The following is a 22213-nucleotide window of genomic DNA, read 5'->3' on the forward strand; positions in this document are numbered from 1 at the left end:
GATGAACGCAGGTTGATGCATGTAAGCGATGAACGCAGATTGGGACGCAGCATGTTGCATTTTTCCTGCATTCGGCGCTTACATGCGTCTGTGTGAGTACGGCCCCATTGAAAAGAATTCAGTCCGTCTACTCCTGTGCTCCCCTGCGGCTGAACGCATGAAACTGGAAAGCAGGGGAGCGTAGCTAAAAACGCTCATCTTTAAGAGCCCTAACCTATATTAGTAAATCAGCCACATGAGTTCATGTGACACTTGGGGGTTGATTTATCAATGTTCTAATTTGATTTTTTTTTTTTTTTTGCCACAATTGGATTTTTTTTCACAAAAACTCAAAAATTCAAGTTATATTTGAAAAAACACATGAAAATGAATGTAAAACTTCAGCATCTAAATGCTTGCCAGTTCACGTAGAAGTCAATGGCAAGGCCATTTCAAGCCATTTTTTTTAAATTCAAGATTTCTGCGTTTTTTTTGAACTTGTAAACTCACAAAGTCACATTTTTTAAGCTTTTTGAGTTTGTAAATTCACAAATTCAAGTTTTTGAGGTAGAAAATTCACAAATTTGAGTTTTTTTGAGCTTATAAATTCACAAATTCGAGTGTTTGAGGTAAAAAATTCACAGATTTTAGTTTTTTGAGCTTATAAATTCACAAATTCGAGTTTTTGAGGTAAAAAATTAACAAATTTTAGTTTTTTTGAGCTTATAAATCCACAAATTCTAGTGTTTGAGGTAATAAATTCACAAACTTGAGTTTTTTTGAACTTATAAATTCACAAATTCGAGTGTTTGAGGTAATAAATTCACAAACTTGAGTTTTTTTGAGTTTATAAATCCACAAATTCGAGTGTTTGAGGTAATAAATTCACAAATTTGAGTTTTTGGAGCTTATACAAATTAAAGGTATTCTGCTCCCCCCCCCCCCCACAATTGTATCCAATCCATTTTTTCTATTCGGGGTTTTTAATAAATAAGCAACATTTTTCAAGTGTGAGTTTATTAGAAATAGAAAAAAAAATCTGAAAATGTTTTTGATAAATAAGCCCATTTGGCGTGTGACCAACAGCTGCATGAGAGGCAATTCAGACACAGTAGAGCCCAACTGTATTTTTCTATTCCTAACATTAGTGTATCTTTTCTACTTGCTGGCAGCACCTCCATATTTATTCATTTACAAAAAAATAGTGTTTCCGTGTGTTTGTTATTGGACTTGATGATAGTGAGTGTGAGAGAGAACTGCAGTAGCAGAAACCTGGACTCGCACAGGGAAACTGTCTGGACAGGAGGGAGGGTCGGGGAGGAGTCGCACATACACAAACACGCACTGCACCTCTCCCGGCACACTCAGACTGGGCTCTCCCAGGCACGGCCACTCACCCCGCCGGATCTCTTTATATTGGGCAGGGAGGGGAGAAGAGAGACGTGCCCTCATCACTGCCCATGAAGAAACCCCCGCCGGATCATGGCGCCATCGGGCCCTAGCAGCGTGAGGCGGCGGTGCAGGAGGTGCCTGTACTGGATCCCCGTGCTCTTTATCTCCATCATCGTGTGCTGGTCCTACTACGCCTGTGTCATCCAGTTGTGTATAGGTGAGTGTTTACTTTATTGTGTACAGCAGCCTCACTACAGCCACCGACAGTCCTCTAATTAATAGCGCTCTCCCGACAGTCCTCTAATTAATAGCGCTCTCCCGACAGTCCTCTAATTAATAGCGCTCTCCCTGGACGCTAATGAGCCCTCAGAGGGCAGTTACAGTAACAAGGAGGGTGTCGGTGGGGGGTGCTCCTAAAATACGTACAAAGTAAAGTCTCTACATGTAATAATAATAATAAGAGCTGGTGAAATGCACTTCTCTGCCCCTACCCTTGCCCTTGTTTGTTTACTTTCATCTTCTGTTTCCCCCTGGCAGGTCTAATTTTCAAAACCAGCCCAAAACTAGCCAAGAGGTTCTTCTAAAGTAGCCCCAAAAATTGCACAATATGTGCAGCGAATAAAGTCTAAATAAATATATGATTTGCCATTTTTTCCATGAAGCAAAATGGAACAGATTCGGCCACCAACAGGGGCGTAACTACAGAGGGGGCCCCATAAGCCCCTAATACATATACAATTTCCATAAATATGGGAAAATGCTAAAATTGTTAAGAGGGATGGGAGACTGGGGTACAGCCCAAAATCTGGTGACTCCCGACTTCTACACAAGTCAGCCCCATTGCATGCTGGGTATTGTAGTCTTACATTAAACATTAAACAAAAACTATATGGGAGACACAGGATTGGTACATTAGGGCAAGAAAAAAAACTTTGGCAGATTTCCAAAGTACAAACCAGCCAAAGGCCCAAAAGTAGCCCAGATCCGTATCTTGCCTAGTTTGTACTTTCAAAACCAGCCTGGGCTTTAATTTAGTAGCCCAATTTGGCTTGAAAACCACCAACCTGGCAACCCTGGTTTCCCCTGTACTCCCCCAATTTATTCACAGGTGATGCCTTTCTCTCTCATGTTGTACACTGGGCTTTTCTGCCTTAGGCATTAATATACAGATAATCAGATAAGATAACTACAATTAGATGTGTAAGTGCCCAGTGTGATGTAGTGTCCCAGGTGTAGTGTAGACAAAAAGACTTTCCTACAGGTGCTGCTCAATCTTTGATCCAACACAGAAGTCAGTATTGCTTGCCTTCTGATTTTGAGTATTAAAATGTTCTTTCTACCTGGTACTGAATAAGGTATTAAAGAATCTAAGTGCCCCCACATAGTCTGGTTTGAACTGCCTGTCCCTTGTTACTGAATGTGTGTGCCCAATGGGGTGGCCACTGGCACCGTCACATTGATGTCTCTTAGGTGCGCAGCCGTATGATGTGGGTCAGTTGTGTCGGATTAAACAGTGTAAGGTGCTGTTGTGTATACACATTTACTATAAGGAAGAGTACTCGCACACCAGTGCTAACAGAGAAACAGGTAACTTGGTGCCCAGCAATAGAGGCAATGGCAACCTCCAGTGAATTGTAGAAATTGAAACACGCTGGCACACAAGAATCTTGTTGGTGGTTAAACCATGCACAAATTGTTTATGCGTAAGTGCGGTGTAATGTTTCAGGGACACGCCCCTTTCTCCACACCTCAATGCTTGAGAAAGGGGCGTGCCCCGAAACGTTGCACCGCACTTACGCATTAAAAATTTGTGCATGGTTTAACCACCAACAAGATTCTTGTGTGCCACTGTGTTTCCATTTCTACTTTACACATTTACTAACCACTGCCCATTATATGGCTATAGAGGAGGGAAGATCAGTGTCAGAAGAACCCAGATGATAATTGGGGGCAAATGGGGCATAGAGCTGGTTTGCTGGGAAGCATAGAAATAGCGTCCCTTAGTACCAGTGAACCAGTGATATTTACATAATCAGTACTGGAGATCACCCTGCTTTCCCTGCCACTATACTGAGAACAGTTGGGCATAGGTGTTGGTGGAGTCTAGCTAAATGATAACCCCTCTAGCTTAATAGAATCAATTCAAAAACCAATGAATTTGAAGATTCTTTGTTTGGGATCTGGGGTTTTCGGGATAAGGGATCTATCCATAATTTGGATCTTCATACCTTAAGTATGCTAAAAAATCTTTTAAACATTAAACCCAATAGTATTGTGTTGCATCCAATTGAGATTAATTATATATTAGTTTGGATCAAGTACAAGCTACTGTTTTATTATTACAGAGAAAAAGGGAATCACCTTTAAAAATTTGAATCATTTGATTAATTTCTGTAATTTAGAGCTTTCTAGATAACTGGTTTCCGGATAACAGATCCCATACCTGTACTTGAAATGCCAGGGCCCATTTTGATTCCCAGTCCAGACCTGGTCCAAAGAGAAAGATAAATGCTGAGAAAAGGCAGAATCAAAAATAGATTCCAAAATAAAAAATGAAGAATAGTTGCAGATAGTGTCAGAATATCACTGTCTACATCATTCTAAAAGTTAATTTTAACTAGTTGTTTTGGGTTAAAATAGAAAAAAAATATCAAGACTGTATCTGTAGTGAAAACCCAAAGAACGGAGGCTTCCACCTGCAGTATCTCTATCAGATAATGGAAAAACTGTAAGATTCCCATACAAGTCATACTGTATATATAATAATAGAATAGCAGATATATAATGGATTTGTTTGATAGAACAGCAAAGCAAAGGGAAATGACTGTAGAGCTCTGTGTCTACAGTTCTCCTCAGTTCACATTCACTATATACAGGTATAGGATCCCTTATCCGGAAACCCGATATCCAGAAAGCTCCAAATTACGGAATGGCTGTCTCCCATAGACTCCATTTTATCCAAATAATCCAAATTTTTAAAAATTTCTTTTTTCTCTGTAATAATAAAACAGTAGCTTGTGCTTGATCCCAACTAAGCTATAATTAATCCTTATTGGAAGCAAAACCAGCCTGTTGGGTTTATTTAAAGTTTAAATGAATTTCTAGTAGACTTAAGGCATGAAGACCCAAATTATGGACAGATCCGTTATCCGGAAAACTCCAGGTCCCGAGCATTCTGTTTAACAGGTCCCATACCTGTACTGCATATCTGAATCACTGTCCCCATGTGTAAGAGCTCAGCCAGGAGTCAGGGAATAGGCAGCTGGAATAAGGAAAGGCAATTTCCAGACTTTATAGGCTTTTACTGAAAAGAATTTGGCTGCATCACAAGAGCAGTTTGTCTGATCAGCAGTGGCTGAGATGTATTTCCAGTAAAGCGCTGCCTGGGACTTTGATCAGACATTGAAATGTTGCATGTGTTTTAAATACAAAATAATGGTTTTATTTTTTCATATATGGAAATATATATATATATATATATATATATATATATATATATATATATATATATATATAGTGACAAGTGGGCAGCCTGTACACATAATTTTTGGGGGAAATTAGCTATGGGAGGCAGGTAAGCGTAGGATCAGGAGCATAAAAACAGGAACACAACATCTTTAGGCAAAAACACAGTTTTATTCAGACAAACTCTTCCAACATAAAGTCACTGGAACACAGTTCATTAGCGTTTGAACAGCACACATTCAAGACTTTTCCCCCGGGATTAATAAACACAGTGATGGAAATAGCCTGGCAGAGAAAACAGCTCAGTGGCAGATTTAAATATCACTTTTTATGAGAACCAGATATATATAATAGTATATAGTAACTGAAAACCACAAAGCTCTATTTACAGGTTAATAAAAATATTTTTTTTAAGAAAGTGAAATTTGGGTGGGTATGGCCATTTTAATGAAGTGTTTCCTAAACTGTAGGTCAGCTTCTCTAAGGAGGCCAAAACGAGTGGAAAGTGGGCTCTGGCCCTATTACCCTACCCTATGAGTGACTCTATCAAATATGACTTAGTTATGAGCAAAAGAGCTCCAGCCAAATGTCTGACAGCCAGTGGGGGGGGGGGTTAAAATAAAAAAAGGCGAGAGACCTCTGCTTTAATGTTTCTAGACAATACATAATTTTTTGGTGGCACAAACCCCTCCATTTCCAGGTGAGCTGCCTTTGCCTAGAAATGTTGTACCTTCACCTAAAGTTATCCATAATTTAACACTTTGTTTACATGCTCGTGCCTTTTGGGGACTTTTTTGGAGGGGGGGACACAGGGGTGGAGGCTCTACTACTTTTCATGTAAGGGTTTGTCCTTCTTAAAGGAGAAATCAACCTGTGGAGGAAACAAAAACCCAACCCCCCACCCCAGGTAGTCCTCCCTCCTCCCCCCAAGCTAACTACCCCCCAGGGAGATTCCCCATACTCCATACTTACCCCTCGGCGCTAATTCTTCCAGCGAAGTTCCACACGTCCATCTTCCGGCTCCTCGGTAAGCTGACTGAGAGATCGGCAAATTTCCGTGTAATTATGCGCATACGCAGTTGTCGCAAACCGGCAAACTGCTCCAACTGCACATGCGCAGAAATACCGATCTCTCAGTCAGCTTACAGAGGAGCCAGAAGATGGACACGTGGAACTTTGCTGGAAGAATCTTCGCCATGGGGTAAGTATGGAATATGGGGCATCTCCCCGGGGGGTAGTTAGCCTGGGGGAGGAGGGAGGGCTACCTGGTGTAGGGGGTATTTTCCCCACAGGTTGATTTCTCCTTTAAGGGTGAAGACACACAGAGCTACTAGTAGCAGTTACTTATCATGGCTACAAAATAGACAATAGTGATAATTGGCTTTGTGTTTTAGCAATGACAATTCACAGTATTGTTTATGGCAGGGTATTTTGTTGCCACAGAATGTAGCTGCTAAAGTAGCCAAAAAAAAAAGCATGTTCACCACATGCCTATTCATTGAACTAAGGCTGCGTAATACGGGAATACTGCCCCTTTATAACATTTTAGAAGCACTTTTAGCCACAGAAGTCAACCAAGGTTATTGATCTAAGAAGAAATCTAATCTGTTGGGGTCAGGTAGGATTTCATTGTTTTAACCTCTGTGGCTAAATAAGCGAATGCCTTGTTGTGGATCAATATATACAGTATTTAGGCACCTTGTAATGCTGAATATGTTAGTAGATTATTATTATTATGTATTTATAAAGCAGCAACATATTCTGCAGCACTGTACTATAGTAGGTTATGTACATCAAACAAATACTGACCAATACTTGAGGAAAAGTGGGCCCTACCACGAGAGGTGATATTAGCAGTGCTTATGCAGCTTCCATATGGTTGAGTGGCCACTACCTGACCTTTGTTGTTGTCAGGGACACATTTGATAGCAACCAGAAGCCACTGAATGTGATAAAATGTCATATGTATATGACATAATTATTTTACACGTTTATTATTTGTGTAAGTTTGGGTGTTTTCATTTCTACAACACTTGTACAGGTATGGGACCTGTTATCCAGATTGCTCGGGACCTGGGGTTAATAATTTGGATCTCCATACCATAAGTCTATTAGAAAATCATGTAAACATTAAATAAACCCAATAGGCTGGTTTTGCTTCCAGTAAGGATTAATTCCATCGTAGTTTGGATGAAGTACAAGGTACTGTTTTATTATTACTGAGAAAAAGGAAATCATTTTTAAAAATCTTTATTATTTGGATAAAATGGAGTCTATGGGAGAAAGCCTTCCTGTAATTCAGACCTTTCTAGATAATGGGTTTCCAGATAACAGATCCCATACCTGTATACTAAATGTGTATCCGCATACATAGTAAAGTATAATTAAGTATATTTTTGCTTAGTTGTGTAACAATAAGTTATGATACCCTTCAAAAAGTTGATTTTGGTTGCTATATATTTATCTAACAACCCAATGCTATGACTTGCTGGGTGACTGACTTTTAGCTGGTTGGTAGTTGTTTTTTCATGTTATGAATTGTTTTCATAACATGCATGTTTGGGAACCAATTTCCTATGACAGAAGAGGACTATTGGCAACAAGTCACTCACTTATACCTCCCACTAAGCTTCCTGGTATTTCCACATTCCTTTTGCTGGGACTGGTGTGTAAGCAACAGGTAGACCTAAAGGAACAGTAACATTACATTTTTTCTATAAAAAAATTAGTTTGCCCTTAACGGAAAAAAAAACACCAGCACACATTTAACTTTACATTAGCAAAGACTTTTTTAAGAAATATCTTACCTATACTCTGCCTCTGAAAAGGCGACATGGCGACGATCCATCTGGCGGCGCTTGATTTCTCCTCCCTGGCTATCTCCTATAGAAGGCAGGGAGGAGAAATCGAGCGCCGCCAGATGGATCGTCGCCATGTCACCTTTTCAGAAGAGGAGCGCAAGTGGAGTATCGGTAAGATATTTCTTAATAAAGTCTTTGCAAATGTAAAGTTAAATGTGTGCTGTTGTTTTTTTTTTCGTTACGGGCAAACTAATTTTTTATAGAAAAAATTTCATGTTACTGTTAATTTAAGCAGCACTTTTCTTGAGCTCTGAACAGATCATCTGGTATCATGTGGGTGACCTATAATGCAACAAAACCATACACACTGTCTCATAATTGGTTGAATTAGCACATGTTTACACATGTGAGCAGTAACGCCACGTCAAGGCTTCAACCCTGTTACTGACCATTCACTCCGGGTGTAACATTCCTCAGGGGCCTAATAATATAGTAACAGTCAATAAATAATATCATAAGGAAATAGTGAGGCTTACTCATGTCTATGAAGTTTACCCTTTGCTCAATTCATTCTTAATAAACTTCATCTGTTCATCTGCAGGAAGGTAAAAAAACCCATTGAATGGGGAAAAAAACCCTTCCTGCATGGATGAATATTGACTATAAGCATTAATATCAGGGTATGGGTTCAACAGACATGTGTATGAAGGCAAAGCAGATTTGAATATTAGACCCCCTTGCCCTCTTGTTACACCCTTGGCCTTTCATATCTCACATTCACTCACACACGCACACACCATTCACTTCAAACAGTTAACTGTAATGATAACTAATAGTTAATAACACTTACCTGAACCTGTAGGAAGGAAAATGTTAATATAAATGTTTAATAACTATATACATGGTATAAGGTCCTACAACAGGAAGGACAGAGGATTTTTCTCAGTTGGCACGATATGCTCCATTGGAGGCTGCAGGGAAAAAAAGAAAAGAATCTATTAACCAAGATGATACAGAATATGCCAACATGTGGGTGTGTAATGATATTAATCCAAGGCTACATTTCTATTTAATTAACAATCAGCAATTATGTACTTACTGCTCTTAGCTGGAAAGGGGGTGGTAAGTTTTTCTTTTCCAGCTCCACCCAGTCGATAGAAGAGAAGTATGGGTGGTGTTTTATATTTCCATGAGCTCCAAGGCGCTGATTTGGATCTTTTTCCAGGAGCTAAAAGGAAAAAAAGCTAAATTATTTAAAGGGGTGGTCCACCTTTAAGTCAACTTTTAGTATGACTAATTCTAAGCAACTTTTCAATTGGCTTTTTTTTATAGTTTTTGAATTATTTGCCTTCTTCAGACTCTTTCCAGCTTTCAGATATACACATTTATTTTTATAGCTACTTTTTATTACTCATCTTTCTATTCAGGCCATTTCTAATTCAAAGTCCAGTATTGTATTCAAATCAGTGCATGGTTGCTAGGGTAATGTGGGTCCTAGCAACCAGATTGCTAAAAATGCAATCTGGAGAACTGATGAATAAAAAGCTAAATAACTCAACAGTATGTGTTTCTCGCAAGTAACATGTCCACATTGCAATGATTGGTTGTTGGAGTGTTTGAGCTCCCTGGATTCTAATGCAAAGATGAGCCACCTAATAAGCAATAGATATGTGAAATTAGGAATAATATAGGAAATAATAAAGTGCTGTGGGATTCAATATTGAACACAACCTGTTACTCCATCCCACTGCTCACACTTACTTTTTTCAGAAGATCCTTCAGATTTTCATTCAGCCAACGAGGAATCCTGGGTTCATCATTGATAGTAGAGTTTATGATTTTCTCCCTGTTGTTGCCTTCATAAAAAGGGGAGTCCCCAGAAGCCATTTGACAGATGATTATTCCAAGTGCCCACCAATCCACTGCAGCATTGTATCTCTGCCTTTGCAGGACCTTGAAAACAATGTGAATAACAAACATTGAAATTCTCTGATTGAACTCTCCCTATGATAAATGTACTGAAACTGCACTGCTCACCTCTGGAGCCATGTACCCCAGTGTCCCTGCCCTGCCGCCGATGGTCTTGTCACCAAACACATTTGGAACTGCCAGGCCAAAGTCACATATTTTAACATGGCCGTCTTGGTCCAGCAGGATGTTGTCAGGCTTGAGATCTCTGTAATATAGAAAAAGAAGAGAATTTGTATAGGTAAATCAGTCATACAGATACGTGCAATGTAAAAGTGATCAAAATACAACCCAAAAATATAACCCAATAGAAACATTATGTAGATGAGGGAAGTAGAATTATACTGACCTATGAACAATGCCGCTGTTGTGCAGGAACTCCAGGCCACACACCATCTCTGCTGATTGGAAACTTTTAAAGAAATATAAAATGTAAACAAAGCATAAAGTAATTAACATATTCACTTATATGCATCTCTTCTCTTCAAAAACAAACATTTTATTTTCCTAAAATCCCCCCATATGACTTACAGTACTGTGTCTAGCTCCAGGCTCCCGTAGTAATCCAGGTGACGTGCAAGGCTTCCTCCACTGAGGTAGTCCATCACCAGGAAAGCATGATGCTGGTTATACAGACAAATGGAAAGAGATTAAAACATTGGAAACAATGGTACAAACTGAATACATGGCAATATTGTCTCGGTTTTGTACCTCAGTTTGAAAAGCCGCATAACCTTGGCACAGGAATGGGTTATCATGAAGCATCATGAGCACACTGGCCTCTATCCTGATGCTGTTGTAATTGCACTCAGGACTCTTCTTTATCACCTTCATGGCCACTTTCCTGTTGGCAAGTGAAGCCAACATAACCTGAGAAAATCATAGAGAAATGTTACACTTATTAAGTAGAAAGGTCAGGGCACTGACTGGATTTTAGTAGAAATAATAGAATTCTAGGAGGCGTACAAATATATTAAGTAAAGTAACATTTAAAAATTCATAATAAAGATTACATAAGATGTTATTTAATCATGTCAGTTGCAGAATATCTATATAACACATATAATTCCATGTATTTGCAACCACTTCTGGACTTTTTAGCATTTACAATAAAAATTTGGGAAACCAGCTACTCACTTTGCCGAATCCTCCTTGCCCAAGAATGGAATGGAAGTCGTAGTTGTGGACATCCAGTGGGCTAATTCGAGGTCCTGTGGGGAAAAAGGAGTAATTCTGTAAACTCAGCTTTGGACCCATTACAAACATACCAAAACACTTCTAGTAAGTGAAGCCACCCATTGCTTCCATGACGATGAGACCATGAAGATCCTGCATTAACACAGTAGAGGTGATTTACTAACATAGGTGCTAAATTGCACAAGCCTAGTTGCCAATAGCAACCAATCGGATAATTGCCGTTATCTTTTTATTATTACAGTAAACTCAACAAAATTGATTGGTCATTGGTTGTTACTGGCAGCTGCAAAATTGCACAAGGGTAGTTGCCAATAGCAAACAATCATTTTTGCTTTCATCCTACAGCAGCCTGATCAAAATGTATTGCTGATGTTATTTTTATCAACTCTTGGAATAAATATTCATAAATATTCTCAGATATATTAATATATATGGATAAATGAATCCACCAATATATACCAAATAAATCACAATTACATAGACAAGTTAATGGTAAATACAGTAAATTTTTATCCAAGTCATTTCCCACTAAAGATCCCCATTTCTTAAATAAATCATGTAATTAGATGCGCACAGAGTAATGAGTATTCAATAAGAAATCATTATTTCCTACATACTGTAACATCTGCAGGTAACATGGATATATTTGTGCCTAAAAGATGAGGGAGATCCCTGCTAGATAATAACATTTGGTTCCACATACAAAATAGCAACCAAACTATACCACATCTCAGCAAGACAACAAACAATAAATATAAAACTCCCCAAAAAGTAAATAGTGGCAACACACCAGGGGCAAGTGACAGTTAAACAGCATTTCCCAATAGGGATGTCCCTTTACCTCGTTGTCTCTTCTCCATCTTCTCTTGACGATGATCCTTTCTTCTTAATGCTCCTCTGTCTCCTTCTCTCCCACTCCTAGAGGGCTCAGGTATAAAAATCTCCGAAATTTCACACTCAGTATTCACTTTGAAAGCAAAAAAAACTCGCAGGTCTCTCCAACACTCCTCTCTCATCAAAAGTCTCATCAAAAGACAGTTGGCCACTTGGGTGACATCACCACCTTGGGTTCATGCTGGAAGATACCATTGCAGCAGCGCAGGGGCACAGCTCAACAGTAACTACAGTGCAGACATAGTTACACATGGACCTGCAGTAGTTTCAGGTTAGAGCCATCTTGAGCAATAAGGGTGTTAAGAGTTGAGAGGCTGGTTTGTTAGGAAATTAGCCTTCAAAACATCTTCATTGTGAGTTTTTCTTCAATCAGATCACATGGTAGGGGTGAAGTTGGTGATGTACCATTTGGGTGTGTGTAGCAAGGGATATGAATAAAAGTGTATAAATATGGGATTGCAGGTAAAAGAGCAGATTTGCCCTACTTCATATAACTTCATAAAGAGTTTGTATGTCATTTCTGTAAAGAAATGTATGTACCCCTGTGTGAATGCTGCATTTGTAACCAGCAGAAATTCCTGCACTCTTTTTGTATTCACTCTGCTTACTCTGACAGCTAAGTGTGTTGAGTAGCAAGATCCAGTATGCAGAATACCAGCTGTCCTAGGTCAGTGCGCAGTATATATATATATATATATATATATATATATATATATATATATATATATATATATATATATATATATATATATGTGTATTTTAGTTTATTCGTTTTATTCACTGCAGCTTATAGCAATCATGAAACCATTAAAGATAAGGTATGTTAAAAATAACTTAATATTTTTTTCGAATGATAAATGGGAATCTCCTGGTTTTCTGGGTCACTGTTATTATTATTATTATTTTTCATTACTTATTTTTCTGTTCAGGCCTCTACTATTCACCTTCTATTCTGATTCACTAACTGCTGCCAGGTCACTGGGCTGGTAAAAAACAGACAGCAATTTAAATTGGGATTACATTTATTGGGAGCACAAAAAAGGAAATTTAGTGCAGATTATATTTTTATTTATTTATTTTTACCACAGCATTTTTTTACCATGTTTTCAGGTGAACTACCCCTTGACTGAGAGTGCCAGTAATAACATGTATAGGTGGGTAGCATTTAAATTATAATGCATTGTGACATGCATATTCCATACATGCCCTCTTCATATTCTCTTATACTTACAATGACTGCCATGCAGTATGTGCATGTGATATTTCTGCAGTTTTATGAGGATGAAGTTGCAATTCCACCCACTGCTACCAGTGCCCAAGACTGCATGGGTTTAGCACATTCATCTTCTATATTAGAAAACAAAAGGTCACTTCTTTACAGGGAGAGTATGAACACATACATTTAAGACTCAGTATATAAACTCTTTGTGCCACATGGAGAATTAGTAGTAACTATATGCAGACTGGAGGGTTGCACAGGAACTAATGTTTGGGTCATTGATAAAGGCCCAAGTGATAGATCACTAAGGGGTGTAAAATTAGGCCCCTTACTTCTCAATCACTCAGCAAGTTTCTGTCTGAAGTTGGAACCTGATATTTATGTTTGGTAAGTTTGCAGATCCCACACATTTATATTTCACTGGGATCCCTATTCCCTGATCTGAGATATTAGTCAAATGGGACCTCCCTATGTATCAAGAGACTCACTAAATATACTGCATTGGGAGATAATCATCATGTATCCACAGCCAGTCTCTCTAGGCATGAAAGGCTACTATAATAATGCTCCAAGCAACACTTTTCTTCTCAGTTTAAAATGATGAGTAATAAGAGACCCACTGTCCAGCTGGTGCAGCTTGAGCTTTAATAATTGTATATTTTCTGATTTAAGCCTTAGGCTGAGAGGCACATTAGGCACAGATGGTTTCCTGGCAATCCGGGGGAAGCCTTTGCACTGCTATGTGCAGCTGTCTGTAGCAACCATTCATTTACCTCTCATGATTTCTGCAACTTTTGTATTTGTCATCAATACCTGACCTAAGGTAATAATAGTCAAAGGATGGATAATAATAACACAGATATTTCCCCCATTTGGTAACCCAGAGCAAAAAAAGTGATGAAATATCCGTGGTTACTGATTTCAGGAATGGAACATCATAATGGAATGCATTGTGGGTTATATTGTTCCTGCATGCTTTCTGTAAGCTGTGGAGAAGTTGTTACAGTTTGTAACATCAGTGTTTAGTCCCTCCTTCCCTGCCAGGATTTCAAATGATGCAGAAAGAGAAGAACTGTTACACAGCTGGATTTCAGCATAGAAAATGGCATTTATTCATACTTTTTGAAGAAACCGGTTACTGTGATGGATATATTAGGGGTTTCTGTGTTATGTGGGCCTTTTTATCAAATTTTAGTTTGGAAGCCGGAGTTCCCCTTTAATATTGTCTTACCCATGGCCTGAAAGGGGCCATTTTAGACATCCTAGCTGGTCCCCATGAAATAGAGACCTGTGAGGGTCTGGTTTTGCAGACCCTTGCCCAACCTGTACCCACTACCCATATCCAAACCCCCATTCTTTCCCCCCAACAAGTTAAACCCAGCCCTCCCCCGACAGAGGAGTTTTAGGACCTGGAAGTGACGTCAAATTAATTTATTTTATTTTTTGTTCAAAATGGCTGTTTACAATTTATCCATCTACGTTGAAAGGGTGCCTGTGGGCCGCCCGCACAGTCAGGACATGTAGGATAATCCGACAGAGTCTCAAGAACTGTGAGACACCAGCTGAACGCTGCTGCTAATATTAATGATAAATTGATTTACCAGGAAACAATCAAACATCTGAGGGAGCTTGGACATTGATTGATGTTCCTAAGATACTATCTTTCAAGAATCTTGTGAAATGAGATTGTTCTCTAATATTCACAGTCACTTTGAACTGCAGAACAAGATGCAGAAAGAGCAATTTGTATGATAAACTGTCGTCAGTCAGCAGTTTTATATACAGAGTTGATAAGGAAATTCTATTCCTTTAAGAGCCATGCATTATTGTTTACGGTTTGTCATTTTACTGGGACTAGAATAACGCCAGTGACGTTTGTTGCCAGAGCTTTATAAATCTGCACTCTCTGTACAGTCAGGACGTTGGTGATTTGCTAATCTTATGAGCTGTGAATAAATAAAAGAAATGTTTTTTAGGCTTCAGTAGCCAGTTGTTGTTCTCGTTAATTCTCATTAATTCTGTCAAGAAAAGATGGGCTAATTATTCCCACACAAAATTTTATTATGGCTCACCCTCAAGTAGCAAATCAATGTGAAAGCATATTTCTGCCACATTATGATGGGTTTTAGAAATTGTTTCAGGGTCCGTAGCTGAGCGAGTATGTCCCATATTATACAGTTATATCAAGAACTGTATGTATTTACTTCTTATTATATGTCTAATGTGCTGATTATTTCTGGTGACCGCTATGCCTAGCTTCTCAGCAGCAGCACAGAGCACACTGAGCATGTGCAGTGTCACTGACGTGCAAAATATGGTCAGCTCCTGTTTACAAATTGAAGGCATGGAATATTACTAATGTAGACTGTTACTGTAAATTTAGCATATAAAATACAACAGTGCAAGCCATAATCTTTTTAAGCGTTAGTTCCCCTTTACAAATACAATAGCTTTACTTTTGCGGGAGGCGGGTTAATGAATATTTATTATAAAAGAAAAAAAATGGATACATGAAAAGCTAGATCACCTGGCAGGGCATTCCAAAACCTCACTGTCCTTACTTTCAAGATCACCTACGTTGCTTCAAATAAAAGTTCTGTTCGTCTAGTCTAAAGAAGAGGATAAAAGAACCCCTCTATCTGTCTATAAGGTCCCCTTGCAAGTGTCTTGATAGTCTACCCTCATAGTTTGATGCTTCCATTCCACGTACCAGTTTAGTCTCTCCACTACACACGGAAGGGTATTCATATGTTATATGGTCAGCAAGTATATACAGCATAGTGTCGTTCATTATGCTTAGCCTCTCAATCAAATTCTGTTGTAGTTCAAGAAGAAGGCAAAACTACCACACATCTTGCGCGAAATAAAATACATTAAACCAGGAGTATAAGATAGCATGTATAATAACTCTGCTCAACTTATCATATAGGTAGCATTTTTTTTTTTTTACTTTTTTTTTTTTACTCAAAATTTTTTATTAGTTTTACAAAAAGAAAAGAAAAGAAAACAAAATAATGCACAATCACATAGTGGGCAGCATTCCACATAAAGCCACATAAACATTGCATGCAATACAATATTAATAGCTTAAGTTATCACAAAATAATCGCAAAATGAAACAATGCCACACAATCTCCAATTATTGAAGAATAGAAAGAAAAAATAAATAAATAAATAAAACAGATAAGAGAGGAAAAAGAAAGAAAGAAAGAAAGAGTTCAGAGAATAGGGTCCCCCACACATGTAACAATAAACACAGGGATGTACACAGAATATCTTTCAAAGATCCATTATAGAGACAATGCTATAAAAGGAGCTGTGCATAGGTAGCATTTTTAAACAAAATTAATTTAATCGGAAACATGCTGACATTTAAGAAAAAAAATAAATTACAGGTAAACATTTAAAGAATAAAAAATGCCAGTATATTAGTTCAATGGAATAATCTTTGCAAGTGTGTTTTGACTAAAAGTTTAGTCTTATGCTTATTGCTTGAGATTTGATATTTATTGGTTTATATTGGATGCCAATGGATTTACAAGTCAGATTAGTAATGTTCTTAAGGGGAACTATCACAAAAATTAAAATATAATAAGCTTCAGGATACTGAAATAAGAAACTTTCTAAATACAATCAATTAAAAATTCTGCATAGTTTCTGAAATAATCAAGTTTATCCTCTCTATTTCTCTCTCAGCATCTCTTCATTCTGTCTTCATTCAGGTGTTCAGGAGAATCTTAGTTTCCTATTCTACATTCTCCGAATGAGCGCCTGTGTTTTCAGCATAACCAGGCAGCTAAAGACAATAATAGAGTATAGTTACACCTGCCACAGATTTGCTTAAGGACATTATTACTTTTAGCTTAATCTCTGTCTTTTCCTGTTCAGGGCTGGCACACTGACTTTATGTTTCAATTCATTTAAACATTAAATAAACCCAATAGGATTGTTTTGCCTCCAATAGGGATTAATTATAACCTAGTTAGGATCAAATACACAGTACTGTTTTATTATTACAGCGAAAAAATAATTTTTTTTAGAAATTTTAATGATTTGATTAAAATGGTGTCTATGGGACATGGCCTTTCCATAACTTTCTGGATAACAGGTTTCCAGATAATGGATCTCATACCTTTATTTTTTTCAAGATACCTGTATGTCATAGTGATCCCTAGTTCATTATTGTGCACCACTTTACAAACTCTCTAAATCAGGGCCGGGCCAAGCCAACTGGCCACCCCTAGACAACCTGGATGCTCACCCGCCCCCCTGTTCGCTCGCCCTATGGCTAACGTGTGCACAATTGCGCCTTAACAGAGGGGAGGACAGGAGTGGGAGGGGAGAGCGACGGAGAGTGGAGGGAGGGGAGAATGACAGGGAGGGAAAGTGACAGGGAGGGATGAGAGAATGACAGAGGGGAGAGGAGGGATGGGAGAGTGACAAGGGGGAGGGAGGGGAAGTGACAGAGGGGAGAGTGGCAGGGAGGGAGGTGGGGAGAGTGAAAGAAGGGAGATGAGGGAGGGGAGGGAGGTAGGGGAGAGTGACTGGGGGGAGGGAGGTAGGGGAGAGTGACTTGGGGGGAGAGAGGTAGGGGAGAGTAACTGGGGGGAGAGAGGTAGGGGAGAGGGAGAGAGAGGTAGGGGAGAGTGACAGGGGGGAGGGGAGAGTGACAGAGGGCAATGAACACAGACTACGGGTAGGCAGAGGACAATGGCACCCCATGTTATTGCACCCTAGGCAGGTGCCTCTTCTGCCTACCCTTAGTTCTGGCCCTGCTCTGAATGCTTCCACTAAAGCAGAAACCTCCATGTGGAAATAATGCTTTTTTAACAAATGTATAGGACATTGGAAGTCACCAAGGAGTCTGTGACTGATGCAAAGGCATGACGGTAATGATACCCCACCAAAACATCTTGATGGCAATATGTTTTTTTTTTTGCTTAAAGTCCCCAATGTATGTCACCACTATGTACCCTGGGAAACTGTATGAGTACATGTTATTTCTGAGGGACCTCTGGCTGTTCCTGCAGTAACATACAATTAACAAGGGTGTTTGGTACAGAGGGTTTGTTTTCTCTTTAAAGGGGTTGTTCACCTTTAAAGGGGTGGTTCACCTTTGAGATAACTTTTATTATGATTTAGAGAGTGATATTCTGAATCAATTTGCAATTGGTTTTCTTTTTTTATTAGTTAAGGTTTTTGAGTTATTTAGCTTTTTATTCAGCAGTTCTTTAATTTGCATGTTAAGCAATCTGGTAGCTAGGGTCCAAATTACCCTAGCAACCATGCATTGATTTGCATAAGAGACCGGGATATGAATAGAAGTGGGCCTGAATAGAAAGATGAGTAATAAAAATTAGCAATAACAATACATTTGTAACCTTACAGAGCATTTGCTTTTTAGAAGGGGTCAGCGACTCCCATTTGAAAGCTGCAAAGTGTCAGAAGGAAAGGGCAAATAATTATAAAACTATAAAAAATAATGAAAACCAACTGAAAAGTTGTTTAGAATTGATCATTCTATAGGATGCTGAAAGTTATCTTAAAAGTGAACCATCCGTTTAAGTGAGCTTTTAGTATGTGTTAGAATGGCCAATTCTAAGCGACTTTTCAATTGGTCTTCATTATTTATTTTTTATAGCTTTTTTTCCCCCGACTTTCCAGCTTAAAGCTAAAACCAATTGTAAACTGTCTCAGAATATGACTCTCTACATCATAATAAAAGTTAACTCAAAGTTTAATAGCTCCTTTAAGAATAACCTATTTCTAGAAACAGCTTCCTGTGTTTTTTTTTGGTTACTGTGAATTCGTTTGGATAAATGATATTCTGTGCCACCTGATAGCAGTGCTAAGCTCCGGGAGGGTTTTGCTGCATAATCATTTTGATGTGAAATGTGAAGATGTGCAGGCTTCTATGAAAGATGAATATTTGACAAGATCATGCCATAAGGAAATGAATACACATGCAAGACTGAAGCTGGCCAGTTGGGAGCAAGAATACGCCAGTCAGCACAATCTGGGGACTCTGAATTGGCTGCTCCAAGTGAAATGAGCAGTAATGGAAAAGCTGGGAAGTATTTCTGTGTATTTGTGATTTGCAGCATAGTAGCACAAAATCCTCCCAGGGAAGTGAAGCGCATAGGGAGATGCATTGTGAATGGAAGAGTAGCTCGCCTTGTTATATTGTGTTGTTTATTTTATATTCTCTAGTCATATAATTTATTCAGGAAAAATGCCACTTTTAATACATGGGCCTTGTTATCTGTAATAATATGCGAATCAACTTCCCATTTTGCATTGGTTTGCCAAGACCTAAGGGTTCAAAAGAAAGTTGAAAGACCCAATTAAACACCTAATTAAACACCTAGATACCTGATATTACATTGTAGACATTGTACACAAAACACGTTCAAGTTACACACAAGGATTTGATCTGACTCTTACAGTATACCCCCAGAATAAATACTTCACCAACTAGTTAAGTTTATATCATATTAAGTAGCATATTAAAGAATCTTACCCAACTGGAATGGATATATATCCGTAAATATTGCATCTCTTGCCTTGAGCTAGAGTCCTGTGCGGAACCAAACCAATTTCTAAGACCCGCAGCCCACGACCCGAACCGGGTCATCAAAAGTGGGCGGGACAGAAACAAGTTTTGTAAAACTTTAAAAAGAGTAAAATATAGACAATATTACATAAGATAAGAAATTTAGATGAAACCCGCTGCTATACCCGCACCTGAAAATCCTCCCCTCATTCTGCAGGGTGCACGCTTTTTTTGTGGGTAACCCGCGGGTACCCGACCCGCTGCAGGACTCTACCTTGAGCTACCATTTTGTGATGGTCTGTGTGCCGCCTCAGAGTTCACCTGACCAGAAATACTGCAGCTCTAACTGTAACAGGATGAAGTGTGAGAGCAAAAGACCCAGTTTTGTCCAGTAATTGGCTCATGTGACCTAACATGTATAGTTTGTTTGTGTGCACAGTGAATCGTAGGATCCCAGGGGCGGCCCTTATTTTTTAAAATGGCAATTTTCTATTATAAAAATGGTTTATTTAGATGAAGTAGGGTTCTGCATATAGGCTGCTTTATGAAATCTATTTTTATAGAGACCTACATTGTTTGGGGTATAGTTTTCCTTTAACTGTTGCCTCTTAAAGGAACCTGTGATAGTCTGCTTATTACACCCTGATATTTTATTGGGCAGCCCTAATATAGACAACCTTTGCCTGCTTTACAAATTGGTATTAAGAAGGGCAATGATAGCACCTCTTCTTTTGTTTTGGGTGCGGAGAGGGCCACCAATTAAATTTTGCTTTGTGCCAGTGGCGTAACAAGATGTTACTGGGCCCCACAGCAAATTAATTTTAGTGCCCCAAACATATCCAGAGGTTGTCCTGTTTTACCAAAATGTATTGAAATTGTATATGAATTCGAGCCTCATGGGGCCCCCTATACCTCCTGGGCCCCCTGCAGCCGCAGGGTCTGCTTCCTCTGTAGTTACACCCCTGCTCTGTGCTTTAAAGCAGCTCTGAGTACCTGTGAATGTATTGCAAAGTGTGGCGGTTTGTGTCAGGTGAGTCAGCCAATCAGCAGTTAGCTTTTTCTGCTGCAGTGGTTGTCCACGCAGGGTCCCGGCTCTGGTATTACCATTCAAATTCGGCAGCTGCTTTTTTAGTTCAGGATGGGAGAATGATGTACCGAAATCCTTATTTCTGCCCAGGAGAAATCACTGTTTATTATTCCACTCAAGAAGTAACATCTGGTAGAAAAGAGTTAATTGGATTATTTCTTACCATGTTTGTCTCTGTTTATGAGTAATAATGCATTGAACTCATGAATTAGAAATGAACTGTAAATGCTCTCTGTGTGAATGCTAAGCTGCTGGCAAACATGTTCCTTTCAGCCAAGTGCATCAGTCGGGGAGAACTAAACCTTAACTGGACAGTGCTATTCCTTCTTAAAGGGAGCAAGTCAGAACCTAATATATATATATATATATATATATATATATATATATATATATATATATATATATATATATATATATATATATATATATATATATCCAAACGGCTAAACTGCTTGTTTTAAGAAATAAAAAACAAGAGCAAGTTCATTGAAGGTGAGCATCTGCCTATTCAAATTCTGTTTTTTATAAATTTTCTGTACAAAAAATATACTCTTATAGGTATATGAGCAGATGCTGCTTTATTCCTTCCTACCAATCTTATCTATGATTATCTTTACATGCCTTAGATATTTCTATGCATGCACATAATACATCTCAGATGTGGTTTCCATATGGGCAGGACTGTATGAGATGTTATATGGTCCATCTGGGTGACCCTGAAACTATCAATAGGTAAATGTTATAACAACCACCCTAACAACCATGCATTGAACTGAATGAGAGACTGGAATTTGAATAGGAGAGGGCCAAATGGAAAGATGAGTAATACAAAGTAGCAATAACAATACATTTGTAGAGTTACAGAGCATTTGTTTTTAGATAGGGTCAGTGACCCCCATTTGAAAACTGAAGAGAATCAGTCGAAGAAAGCAAATGATTCAAAAACTATAAAAATAATGAAGGCCAATTGAAAAGTTGCTTAGAATTAGTCATTCTATATACAGTACATAAGTGGTGAAACACCCCTTTATCTCCCCATTTAACTCCCCCATACAGGGCTTACAAGTTCTTTGGTCTTCATCTTAGCAAATGAACAATGTGGAAATCACTAGGCACTAATGATATGTCTGCCTGTAACCTATCTCTGAGTTAAATACATGTTTCTTATATACAGTACATACAAAGGAAAGCACTGGCTAGAATGATTTCTTTGGGTTTAAGACAAATGACGGCAGTTCAAAGTATTTAAAGGAGACGGAAAGTCTTTGTGCACTTGGGGGTGCCAAATGTTAGGCACCCCCACTCCTGCACTGGCTGGGGTTATACCAGTGAGCACCACGGAGCAATCCTCTTCCGGCTTCTTCTTTCTTCTCACGGCTGCGCATTACAGTGAAAAGCCGAACTTCAACTAAAAAGTCGGCTTTTTCATTCTACTGCTCATGCGTCTGCCCCTGGAAATTTGAAAAAAGAAGAAGCCAAAAGAGAAGCGCTCTGTGGTGCTCGTAGGAATAACCCCGGGCCAGTGCAGTTTTCTGCTGATAGGAGCACCGACCCGGGATTCAGGTGCTTAAAGGGGTTGTTCACCTTCCAAAACTTTTTTTCAGTTCAGTTGCTTTTAGATTGTTCCCCGGAAATAAAGACTTTATCCAATTACTTTC

General features: G+C 38.8%; 1 protein-coding gene across 2 annotated transcripts in view; it reads left to right on the forward strand.

The window, feature by feature from the left end:
- Positions 1 to 1273: 1273 nt before the first annotated feature.
- The window catches only part of zdhhc2.L (zinc finger DHHC-type containing 2 L homeolog), a 60373-nt gene continuing 39433 nt past the window's right edge, over positions 1274 to 22213 (forward strand). Inside the window, exon 1 of one of the 2 annotated variants that reach the window (XM_018244652.2) lies at positions 1274 to 1588. In XM_018244652.2, coding sequence (XP_018100141.1) covers positions 1462 to 1588 — 127 coding nt within the window. In that variant the 5' untranslated portion in view covers positions 1274 to 1461. 2 annotated transcript variants of the gene reach the window in all.

Source organism: Xenopus laevis, chromosome 1L, assembly GCF_017654675.1.
Source record: "Xenopus laevis strain J_2021 chromosome 1L, Xenopus_laevis_v10.1, whole genome shotgun sequence".
Lineage (NCBI taxonomy): Eukaryota > Metazoa > Chordata > Amphibia > Anura > Pipidae > Xenopus > Xenopus laevis.